Genomic DNA, 13,317 nt, shown 5'->3' with positions numbered 1-13,317 from the left:
GCATTCTCCAAGCTGACATTTCCTCCTAGGTTTCATATACCTCTGCCCCTCGAAGCCTCAGAAACAGGAATCATTTTAACTACAGCATATATTCCACCCAGAATCTCATGCCTTACACAAGTTTAAGGAGAAAATAGAAATCAATAAAATACAGACCCCCAAATTAGACCTATACACTTAAAATTTTTTTTAACATTAACAATTAAAATGTTGATTATTCACAGCTCTTACTACTGACCTCTTCCATGAAGCCTCAAACTTGCTTACTATTCAAGCCCCGAGGGTCAGGGTGAATCAGAATATCTTCCCAACTAGAATGTAAGCTTGGTGAGAAAAAGGACATCAAATATTTCCATCACTAGAGGATCCCCAGCCTCTGGAACTATCATTCCTTGACAAAGAGCAAGATTCTCAATAAACATTTACTGAATAAGAGATTACAATTTTGAGCATCTTTGCAAGCCTTACCTAATAAACCAGATAGCCAGATTGACAGATCTTCTTGCATGGGCAACAGGGTAGCTTCGTGCCTCACAGCTATCCACTCATCATACTGACAAACATCAGCCAAACCTGGCCCATGTCTGGGGGTCAGAGGACTCCGTGGACTTAGAGGCAGGTCTTCTCCAAACCACACCTAGAGAAAACACCAACCAACTGAATGGATGCAACCCTGTTAAAAGTCAGCATGCCTAACATTTATATTTAAATAATGAATTACAGACCATATTTAATATACAGAGCTGCAGCAGCTCACAGAAAGTTAATAAACCAGAAGCAAACTATTAGCCTAGATACTTGAGACACTTTCCGTATTCAATTCTGTGATAAATGTAAGTGAATCCCTAATTAATGAATGGGTTCTACCATCAAACTGAGGGGATGAAAGTCAACAAATAATTTTTTTCTTTCACTTCTTAGCTGCATAAGTCTGACAAGTTACTTGACCAGAGTATCAGCATCTTGGCTGTAAAATGAATTAATAATACCTGCCTTATAAGCTACATCTTTGTAGAATCTAGCATTGGGCCTAACAATATTTGTTGAATAATGGATAAATGAATGAATGCATAGTTGGCATTTTATAAACTTTAAATCATAATAACAGTGTTATCTAAAAAAAAAATTCTAAATAATGTGGTCTGTCACTTGATTTTGCATGGCCCACAAGCTAAGAATGGTTTTTACATTTTAAAATGGTAGTTATGTAAGTACCTACATAATAGCTTTGATTCTGCCTACTTACTCACTAAGCTAAAAATGTTTACTACCTGGTCAATCCCTGGTTTAGAATAAAAACTGACAGAAACATGCTATCAAACCAACACTTGCAAAATTTTGAAATACAATTAGATATACTTTTAATATAAGATTAGTTAGAGAAAAGACTGTGTCAAATCTCAACTCAGAAAGGGGTATCAGAGCCCAAGTGAAGTGATAAAGGGGTTCTCACAGGAGGGCAGCTTGAAATGGAGGGTCAGAGCTTGAGTGAGGTGACAGGGCATCCACGCATGGCAACGGCCCTGTGCAGCATCAGACCCTGAGCAGGATAAAGAGGGTGTCCGCTGGGGACAACGGAGGAACATCCCAGTGCAGGGTGTCAGAGCCCAACTGAGCTGAGAAGGGCATCAGCTCAGGGAGGGGTGGCAGCAACAAAGGGAGACGGGTTACATACACGGGGATTTATCAAATGGGAGCCAGGTTTCTCACTGCCAAAGAAAAGAGGTACAACTATGGACTGAGAAAACTAGAATGAACCCTATGGTGTTGGAATCAAGTAAGTTTTACCAGAAAGCAAAGAAGTGCTCAAAGAATGATAGGAACATGCAAAAGGACACAGAAGTCAGCTTGAAGGGACTTCTGCTGGCCAAATCAAGAAAAATTTGAGCATCAAAATAATGATATAAGTGGATTGTAACACACTGAATAAAATGGACAACTCTGAGTCCACCTAGATATAAATAAATGAATAAACTGGAATTTTGATGAGGAATGAGATTTCCATATACTTTCAAAGTACTTCCCCAGAAATACCTACTACAAAGAGAAAAAAAGTAATTTCACAGTAGAGAAACTCATCAGGCAGCAACTTAACCCAGGCAGCAACTTAACCGAGTGACACAGGTGAACATGATCAACAACAGGATCAATCAAAATCATATGCACCTGACAGGATACAACGAGACAACACAACATCCCTCTGTGATAGTCCTGCCAAGATGCATAACCTGAATCTAATCATGAGAAAACATCAGGCAAATCTAAATTGAGGGACATTCTACAAAATAATTGGTCTGTAATACTCAAAAGTGTCAAGGTCATTAAAGAAAGCAAATACTAATAAAGACTAAGGGGCACGACAACTAAACGCAACAGGTGATTCTGAACTGGACATTATTGGGACAACTGACAAATAGTTGAATGTGGCCTGAGTATTAGATAGTAGTTCTGTACCAACGCTAATATCCTGATTCTGATGATTTCATTGTGGCTGTATAGGAGGGAGTCCTTGCACGCGATAAATGCACTAAAGTACCAGAGGTAACGGGACATTAGATTTGCAACCTACTCTCAAATGGTTCAAATCTCTGCTCTACACTTAACAACCACTTTGCAAGTTTGTGATTGCTTTAAAATAAAAATTTAAAAAGTTTTTTAAAAAGAGGCATAAGTATAGGTAATACCAAGTGAACCTAGTTCTGTCTTGATTTTTCAATGTAGATAATTTCCCCCCCCGAAATATATTAAACTTACTGAGGTTTATTTGAGGCAGGTGTTACTATACCAAATCAAAAGCCATAACAACACCATTGTTAACCCAGACAAACATAGAGGGGAAGAAAAGAGCTGCTTCCAATCTCCTATGATGAGAAATAAACACGTTTTTTAAAAAATCTCACAGGCAAAGGAAGACAATGAATATATACCACAAGAGGCAAGCAGGAGTAGCAAAACTTAATAAAAATACCCAAATACTAAGAGAAACATTGTTATTCGAGGGGCATTATTTCAGAAACTGAGGGTAGAGATTTGGGGAATTAACTCCTAAATACATGAGGATCCCATAAAGTTTTTGGAAAAAAACAAGATGTTATTTCCCCAAATTGTCTTAGAATTACTTCAAAGGGAGTACAGCAAAGATATAATATCTAAATCTTCCCTTCATAAGAATGTCTTGCTTCTGTAATCCCAGGACTCAGTATAAGACCTACCTCATGATAGGCAGTCAAAAATATTAGTTGAATACTTGAGGAACAGATACTAGCAAATGACTCTTTGTACCATCAAAATCAAGATGCATCTTACAATAAATGGTATTTTACAGTCAGCAGAATGTTATTTGTCCTTTAACCATTTGGCTGAGCTGACAAAAGGCAGAGAAGATGCAAATGTTTGTCAAGGAAACATGTACATTATCTAGGAAGGTGGTTTTGAAAATATCATGTATGAAAATGGAGAAGCTAAAATTAACGAAAGTCATTCTAAGTTCTTGGCACATTAGGGAGAAGAGTACTTGGATTTTCCTATTATTACAAGCAGAAAACTATAAAAACCTGGGCTAGTCAGTAGCATATTAATGTTGTTAAAAGCTAGATGTTAATAACAAAACCTGCATGTATAAAGATTGTTCTCAATCATGCTGAAAGCTGTCACACTGCAGAGATTCCTAACCATAGGCAGTCTACAGAAGAACTTGAATCAGTATATAAACAACTTACATTTAGGCAAAAATTTAGGCCTACGTACAAATGGGCCTTTTCTCAGAGAGAGAGAGTTCATAGTTTCTGTTAGATTCTGGAAAGGGTCTATGACCCAAAAGAGATTAGGAACTATCTAGTTCATTGATTTTTAGACTGTAAGTTTATTTACTAATCAGAATCAGGGACATAAAAAAGGGGCAAGGAAGACCTTCATGGATTAAATGAATAAGAAACCAGCTATCTACTGAGTGTCTCCTCTCTGCAAGGCACTTATGAAAAACGAAGCCTAATTAGCAAAGAGGTGAAAATCGAGGAAGTTCTCACATTCACCAGGGAGAGAAGCAAAAACTTCCACGAGGGATGTCAAGGGTACTCTTGGAGAAGTATCAATAGGGACAGATCTGTGGAATCTAGGTCAGAGGCGGGTTCGTGGAACTATAAGACAACACTATGGAAAAAAAAATCACCAATTTAAGAAAGTATTAATGGCCATTAGGAGAGAAATGAGAAAAACATGGTCAATGTGGCAATGATAAAAAGCACTTTATAAGGAATATAGAAAATATAATCAACATGAAACTGATGACAATTCTGAGACTTGGATAAAAAGAGATGAACAGAAGTAATCAGATAAAAACTGGTTTTGAGAAATAAGGAGTTCTGAGCATACTCAATGTGGATTAGAGAAGACCCCAAAGGGGAAGAGTAAGACCTTTTGGAAGACTGCCATGGACTCCCAAGTCCCCAAAGGAAAACAGTACAAAAGAACTCTTTATTAGTAGGGTAGGAGGATATAGCTGCACAGCGTAGGAGGGAGAAAGCAGCATCCCATTCAGAATTGTTCTTAACCATTTTATAAATAAGTTATCTTCTCTAGGCTATCACACACTGCTATCTTGATAAGCCTTCTTTCTTAATTAAAAAAAAAAAAAAAACTTTCACGACACAGTTATAATCTCCAGCTTTACATCCGGATAATTTCGTTGTACCAATGATACAACCAAAGTTCTGAAGTGCCTACTAGGTAACAACACATTCCAGGAGGCACTTGGCTCATGTTATCTCATTGATTCCTCACAACTACCCTGAAAAATACGCGCTGTTATCCTCACCTCAGAGGCAAGGGAGCGGGGACTCAGAGAGGTAAAATAACTTGCCAGGATCTCACAAGCAGAGTGGCAGAACAAAAATCAGACACAAAATCGGACTGACTCTAAAATTCTCACTTTCAAAGGCAAATTTTATTATCAGCGCTTACATCTTCCTAGGTAGACCTTCAAGGTGATTTTTATCTTTAAGTTAAAATTCAGTCATGTTCTGTTTATGTCAAAAGAAAGAAAACTTTTAAAGCATCTAAGAATAAATACCAACTCTGGAAATCAATCAAATGTAAGATCATTCTGGTTTGTCTTATTACCTCCATCTTGCTTCCCCTCACCAAAAAACTAACCAAAAAAAAACCACTCTAAATTTTAAGTTTTAATGACACATTATTTACAGGCATTACAGGGCACATGTACAGTTATCTAAAATTAAGAATTTATATTTGTTTTCATTGAAAGCTCTTTTAACTACAAACATATACTAAACTGTAATGAGAAGAAAATCACAAACTATTCCAATTCTTTTCCCAGGGTAGTACAAATACGATGAACCCACCAATCCTAAGATATTTTTGATTCTTACAAATATGCAGTATAAATGAAAGCTTAATATTAAAGTCTTTTCAGAACTAGAAAGTGAAAATAAAAAGTGTTATTAAATCTGATGCTTAAAAAAACAGTAAAACAAAATTTTTGTGATAATTTTAGTTTTTTTCTAACTACTGTAATCTTATTATATTAATCTCATTAACTTAAATATATATTTTCCCAAGAAAACCACTTACTTGAATTGCAGGCAGCATGGTCATCTATGCTGAAATGATATTGCTGCTATGAAAATAAAACAAAACATTAATATGCAGACAATGGTAGCTTTCCTACTCCCCCAAACCCTCAAATTACAAGGAATCTGATTTATTCTCCTATCTGACTGAAAACCTAGTACTTTTCTATTTGGAATAATTTGACCATAGGAGAAGGCAATCATACTCCTCGTTTCTTACTTCATAAAAGTACTCCTCATTTGAAAGAGGAAAATCTGAAACACACTTTAATATATAGTTTCTGGCACTAATATCAAAGTAATTCTTGAAGCATCTGACTAGTAAAATAAAACTAACAATAAAACTTAGCTTACCTTAAAACTGCCCCAGAATTTTCCCCTGTAAACACACTGTAAATATAATGTAAATACAAATATCACAACAACTGATACTGAAAGTCAAGTATCTCTCATCTGATCTTTACAAAGAGATAAGTTCACCCGAACTTTGTATAAATTCTCAAGTTTAACCATAAGCTTCTTCCACCAGATGACAAGGTAATAAAGAAAGATATCAATTTTAACTATGAAACAATACTCAATGCCTTTCCTTAATAATTTTCCATAAGTTATTTTCTCCATGAGGTGCTAAAGACCAAAAAAAAAAAGCAATTTGAACTCTAAAGGACTATTCTTGAAACATACAAGGAAAAAAACCACAACTTTAAGTTGGATTAATACAATTCTTTAATGTATTTTCAGAGGAAAGAAAGTGAAGAGTTTGAAAACAGAATAACAGACTATATAAAACCTAGGATTTTAGATTGCTTATAGCAGCATTACATACTAGTCTATTTTTTATTGTAAACCACCATTAAAATATTCTAAGAAAAAATAGAAAATGGCTTATAAGGAAAAGTTACTTTCTCCCCTAAGTTATACCAAACATACCTCAGATGTGCAGATGCGCCACCTACACATCCCACTTTCCTCTCAGGAACATTTCTTCCAGTACCAAAGCTGAACTGGAGCTAAACCTAACTGAAAAGTCTGATGTTACACATCACATTGTCTTTGCAAGAAGGCAAAGGACAGCAGAATGTCCTTGATGTCATTTTTCCTTCTCTCTACCCTAGCAAAAAGCCAAAGTACAATTGGGCATTACTAATGAGTTTGTTATGCTTCCCACGAGCTAACTCAGTGGGGAATACGTTTTCCTTTAGCATAAATAATCCTTTGTCCCCAACAAAGATCCACAGTAAGAAGCTTCCGAGACCATTTTTAAAAAATACAGCAAAGAAGCTGCTCCCATTAAAATAAGGAGTCCCACATAATCAGACAAGAGCTTGAACAGCTGGAACTGCCAACCCCAAACAAAAGAAGGCCTGAATTATAAGGCGTGTGCAAATCAAGAACAGTGACACAGTCACAAAGAAGCTATCACAAGAATGTTTAGTAGTTGCAGTTTTTATGGAAAATTCAACAAAATTAGTTCTATGAAAGAAACGAAGAATTTGTGCACAAGCTTCAATCACTGAACTTTAGCAGAGAGTCTATTTTATATATATATATATATATATATATTCCCCCACATCATTCTTATGAAATAGAAAGAACTACTTTAAAGATAACAAAATTAACCATTTGGATTACCTTTAAAAAGAAGTTATTTAATAAATGGTACTCAGATAAGTTATAATATGTCTTCATATGTGAAAAACTATCAGGTACACAAAGATATGCTTTTATTGGAAAACTTTTATAAACTGATGAGATTGTATCAGTGAATCATCATTAACTCCTGAGTATTTACTGTGTTCCAGATCCTAAGAGCCAGTTATTCATACTTTCTAGTCATTCACTATTCTCTTTCCAAATCATTTTTGTCTCAAGCATTGAATCCCAACAGCAGCTTCTTGTCTACCGTTAGCCCAGTCCCCAATCTGCATCACAATCCCAATTCTTGCTTCTTACTCAGTTTATTACCTGCTTTCCTCTTATCTATCTTTCCCTAAAAGCCTCAGTCTCTACATTTTTTTTTCCCACATAAACCAATTATACCGAATCAGCAACTCTTCGTTTCTGGATCTGCACCTCGATTAGCAATTTATTGGCTTTTTTTGGTTTCTGTTTTTGTCTGTCTTTTTGGAGAAGACTACTTTAATTCTGTGCCATCTTGAGGAAGTCTTTTCCCTTGGATTTGGGCAAAAAAAAAGAGCTCTCAAATGACCAAGCCCAAACTATCCGCTAACCCTGCTTTAACAAGACAAACAGCGTATGCACAGATCACAAGTGAATACTATACTTAATTTTTTAAATCTGGAGAAAATGTTAGAAGCACAGAGTGCACTTATCCACCTAAAACTTAAACAGAATTTGGGCCTAGCCCACTTAGAAACGCTTTCAGCCATGAGGTCCTCAAGATTATTTATGGTAAGGCTCTTCATACCAGTTTGACTTCAGATCAGGATGGGAAAAAAATGCCAGCCCGTGGAGCTGCTCCTTTGTTCCACAGCTGTAGGCTCTGAAACTGAGTATATTTTAATTCCTCACTCACATTATAAAATGTGGTGGGGAGAGCACAAGGTGGTATGTCTCAGTCCTGGTACAAATTGGGGGCCGACTTGGAAAAGAATGGCAAAAAAGCGAAGAAATAAAGTAAGTTTCCTCAGAAAAATAGTAACATTAACTGCCACTGCAACACATGTACATTCGGCACCCAGCCGACAGATGACTGCCAAGACACATAAGCTGCAGGGATGCGGTAAATGCCCAAGTTGGCGCAGTGGTTACTGCTGAGGAGGGGACGGAGATGAGATTAGGATGGAATGCACAGAGGCCTTTCAACTGTACCAGTAAGATTTCAGTTCAAGATAAGCAGTGAGAACACAGGTATTATTATACTGGTCTGTACGCCCTTCTGTGTGTCAAAAAAACGTTTCATCATTTTTAATGTTTCATTTAGAAAAATAGTTAAAGAAGATATACTGATTTGTTCAGGGGAATAAAAAACAACTTTCTCAGCTTTAAAATTCTGAGTTAAATATTTCCTAAGTGCCTAGAAGAAAAAATAGAAATGCTGTATCCATACCAAACATATTTCATATTTTTTAATGTATACTAAAATAAATCACCATAAAGGCACCACTGGGGTAGTAGAAAGTAGCAGACCCATCTGCTAAATGGGATACCACCACCTCTCTTGTATGCTTGTTGTAAAGATTAAATAAGGTGATACAAATAAAGTACCTGATACATAGCTAGCACTTAACAAATGAGTTGTTACGATGATACTATGATAGGACATAATTATAGTTCATTTAACATAATTCATCAAATTAAAAAGAGGTAAGAAAAAGCTAATACTGAGAAATCATTAAGTGTAATTTGGAAAGCTTCTTTTACTAACATAAAAATAAATACGGTTGTAAGTGAACATAAAAACTTTAAAATACCAACATCCATACTCAAATATGAATGTGTAACATAGAAGTCTCTTGCTAGAATAAGGCTTAAGGATTGTGTCACACATAGGCCCTTTGCTCCATTCAGGCTGTCTCCTCACCGTCCACTCTATTGGTTTCACTCATTTCTGTGGCTCTATCACTGTTCAAGCTATATGTTTGTCCAAGCAGTGTCCACTCCTTCATTTATTAAGCAATCATTTATTCACACCCTTTATTAAACTGGGCACCACAGGCAACAGACGCAGTGATGAACATAACAGACGTGATGCTCTCATGGAGCTACTACATTCACTTGTGTATGTAGTGAATACACAAGGTTAAATCATGGTAATTGTTTTGAAAGAAAAAACAGAGAGACAGCAGGGGCCTACTTTAAGACTTTGATTGAGTGATTTAGAAATGGTTTTGCTGGAGGAAAAACATGAACTTGAAGAATGGTGGCAATTAGCCAGGGAGAGAGACAGGGAAGAGTTCTATGCACAGAGAACAATTTTTGCAAAGACTCTGTACAGAAGGGGAGAGAGTTTGGCGCATTCCGAGAACTGAAAGAAGCCAGTATGGCTGAAGTGTGGAGCACGTGCGGCTTAGGATAGGGTTGGAAAGTCAGGCAGTAGCCCCACCACGTGACGCCATACTGAGGAAAGTAGATTTTATTCTAATTGCAGTGGGAACCCATGGAAGAGTTTTAACCAAGGGAGAGACATAATGTATTTCATAGTTTAACAGAGCTCCCTGAGGGGGAGAGAGAAACATGGGAGTGAAATACTGATGGGTTTAACAGAGAAAGGGGGAAGAAAACAGAAGGAGAGGTGGGTAGAGATGTGGGGAAAAGAATTAGCGGAAACACTGAGAGAAGGAGAAGCATAGAGGGGTAGAAACAGTGAGAGCAAAGGAAACTGAGCACACAGGAAGTGAGATGGAGAGCAGCCTGGAAGGGGAAGAGGAGGGGATCCACTGCAGCAGTTCAGTGACCAGTGATGGTGCCTGGGCAGGGATGCTGACAAAAGTATCCACCGGAGAAAAGTGGATGGGTTTGACATCTATTTTGGAGTTAGAATCAAGACTTGATAATGGTTAGAGATGGAGGGTGAAGGCGAGGGAGGTAAGGGCAGAGTGAAGCGTCAGGAACAACTCTTGGGTTTCTGGCTTAAGCAGTTGAGTAAATGGATAGTTGCAGCGTTTACTGCGATGAAGGTGATGGGAGTCTGAACAGACTGAAGCGGGGAACAAAGCAGAGACAGGGCAAAAGTGCTATGTTTTGGTCATGTCTAATTTGAGAAGGCTTCAAAGACATTCAAGCGGAAATGTCAGGTTGGCAGTTGGAAATACTAATCTAGAGCTAAGAAGAAAGTTCAGGAGGAGATAGAAATTGCCAGCAATCCTTGGGGGATAAAACCACTGGAAAGAATGAGATCATCCGAGAAAGAAATGGAGAAAGCAGTGACAAGATCTAGGAACAAGTCCTGGAAAAAACCAACATTTAGACACGAGAGAAAGAGTCAGCAAAGTCCTTACCTCGACTAATCCAGGTTTACAACTCTTCTGATTTACCTCCTCCCAGGAGCCCTTCCTGATGGGCCTGAATTAATTCTGCCTATATCTGTAGCTCTTGAATTCACATAGCATTTCTCCCAACTACCTGTCCTTACAGTGCTTTATGCTGTTTTTTCGTTGTTTCTGTACATTGCTTGACCAAGTATATTTTAAGTTCCTGGATTGCTGTCAGAAGTAGTGTTGAGAGAAGTATTCAAGCTGAAAGTTTAGGAAACACTTCTGGTGGGAGATATGTGAACATCTCTAGGAAAAACCAGGTAGGTGAAATGTGACAGCAAAGCTTGGAAATAGCCATACAGCAGGCACATGTCTGACAGGAGACTTTTTTGGGGTATTATTTTTCACTTTTATTTATTATGTGACCCAATAAATAATTTTGCCTCTCACCAAACATGTCCAAGGTGAAATATGTGAAGTGGTTACTAGTCAAGGTACCAGCAGGTTAAGTGAGCTGCCTGATACACCAGAGGAATCACTATGAAAAAAATGACTAAAACTGGTGTATTTGGCAGAGGGTCCAAATGAACGGGACAGAACAGCTGTGCCAGTGCACAAGGACTCCGGGAGCAATGTGCTACTCAGGAATTCATAGGGCTGCCCTACTGGACAGGTACATTTTTATTATGGCTTTTAAATAAATTCCATTGTGGTAGACCACATAATGGTCCCCAAAGATGTCTATGTACTAAACCCCAAAACCTGTGAATATGCTGCCTTCGTGGGCAAAATGGATCTTGGCGATTGAGTAAATTAAGGGCCTAAGGAGATGGGAGATTATCCTGGTGAGCCCAATGTAATCACCAGAGTCCTTATAAGGGGGATGCAGAAAGGTCACAGCCAGAGAAGGGGATGTGCCAAGAGAAGCAGAGAGAGAGAAAGAGATGTCATGACACAAGAGGCAGAGAAAGAGAGAGGCTGGAGCTGTTACGCTGCTGGCTTGGAGAGGAAGCAGCCAGGAAACGCAGGTGCCTGCTAGAGGCTGGAAAAGGGGAAGAAAAGAGCTACCCCCCTACCCCCAACCCTTAAAATGGATGCAGCCCTACTAACGTCTTTTTCTTTTTTTTAGCTCATTTCAGAATTTTGACCTCCCAACTGTAAAATACATTTATGTTGTTATAAACGACCAAGTTTGTGGTTATTTGTTCTAGCAGTAATAGGAAACTAATACACATCTTAAGCGAAGAAAGGAAGATATTCCCAAAGGGTCAAGACATTTGACCTAGAGAAAGCGATACGTATCCAAACATGGTTAGAAGACGTAGCAAGGCCAATGCATTGAAGCAACGAGTAAAGGGCACCAGCTGTATATAGTACACTTAAAAAAAAAAAAAAAGATGCAAAATTTACAGGTAAAAGCCATTGTGATTGCTGTGTGTGTGCTATCGTCATCAACAATGGCCCTGCCTTTGTACATCTGAGATCATTCATTCACTCATTCATTTAAATATTTACAAAGGCTCCTAGTGTTTACTGTCTCAGGGAACAGCACCCACACTCACCAAGTTCCAGGTCATGCGGACTCCTTCCTCTCTCACAGCTCCGCCCCAGGCTCCAACCCTACCTCAGCCAGAACAATCAGTGGCCATATCTCGTTGTTTCTACCTTTACATTTTCTCTTCAATACCCAAGGCCACTCCTTTAGTTCAAGCCACCACCATCCTTTTCCAGGTTTACTGAAACAGCCTCCAACCAGTCGCCCTCTCTCTACCCTTTCATGCCTCCAACTTGTTCATGTACTGCATCCAGGGTGAGCCTTCACAAACTCCCATCTAAGGATGTTACTACTTCCCTGCTTAAAACCCTTAATGGGGGCTTCCCTGGTGGCGCAGTGGTTAAGAATCCGCCTGCCAATGCAGGGAACACAGGTTCAAGCCCTGGGCCGGGAAGATCCCACATGCCACGGAGCAACTAAGCCCGTGTGCCACAACTGCTGAGCCTGCACTCTAGAGCCTGTGAGCCACAACTACTGAAGCCCGCGTGCCTAGAGCCCGTGCTCCACAACAAGAGAAACCATCGCAATGAGAAGCCCACGCACCCCAAAGAAGAGTAGCCCCGCTCATCGCAACTAGAGAAAGCCTGCGTACAGCAACGAAGACCCAACGCAGCCAGAAATAATAAACAAATAAAAACCCTTAATGGCTCTCCACTGCCTTCAGGATAAAGCCTAAAGTCCTTAAGGAAGCCATCAAAGCCTTACAGGATCCCCTCGGCCACCTCTGACCCTTACACTCCAGCCATGTTGAACTTCTTTTGGCCCGTGGAGCACGCTGCTCTCTCATCTCTGTGATCCATCTACATGGAACGCTCCCCTTCCTCCCCTCTTTCAGACTCACTCCTACCTACCCTTCAGATTCAACTGCTCTAAAAAGCCTCTGTGAACCTCCTCCCCTGTTTAGGTTGTATAGCAATATAGGCTTCTATTTTGCTGTACTCTATACTTAAAAAAAAAATAAGATTCGTAAGGGGGTAACCTTCTCCATCTCTTCCACTTGTATGTAGAACTCAGTGCTAAATTTAGCCCTGGAATTACTCCTAAACAATAAGTGTTGTATTTATTACTAAAGGAAATATGAAACAATAATGAAATAAGTCTGTGGTATATTCCTTTAAGGTAAAGGTAGCTTCCAAAGCAGATGAAGATTTTTAAGAGGAAGAAATAAGATTCTTACTACGTAATAAAACATCACATGTTATCTGCAAAATATAAAGCCCCTTCATTTGTTGGGAGT

The 13,317-nt window shown here is 38.6% G+C and overlaps 1 protein-coding gene across 3 annotated transcripts in view; it reads right to left on the bottom strand.

The window, feature by feature from the left end:
• GAS2L3 (growth arrest specific 2 like 3) overlaps window positions 1–13,317 on the bottom strand; it is a 55,873-nt gene that overhangs the window by 38,550 nt on the left and 4,006 nt on the right. The window contains exons 2-3 of one of the 3 annotated variants that reach the window (XM_022599985.2): window positions 5,590–5,635; window positions 469–637 (exon numbers count right to left, since the gene is read on the bottom strand). In XM_022599985.2, the coding sequence (XP_022455693.2) occupies window positions 469–637; window positions 5,590–5,613 (193 nt within the window). In that variant the 5' untranslated portion in view covers window positions 5,614–5,635. The other 2 variants (XM_022599986.3, XM_089921164.1) reach the window with 2 other exon arrangements.

The sequence above is a fragment of the Delphinapterus leucas genome, chromosome 11, assembly GCF_059928025.1.
Source record: "Delphinapterus leucas isolate spDelLeu-1000000601 "Yukka" chromosome 11, BTC_Dleu_Yukka2, whole genome shotgun sequence".
Classification (NCBI taxonomy): Eukaryota; Metazoa; Chordata; class Mammalia; order Artiodactyla; family Monodontidae; genus Delphinapterus; species Delphinapterus leucas.
Note: the sequence above shows the minus strand (reverse complement) of the source record. Positions and strands in the feature narration are given on the sequence as shown.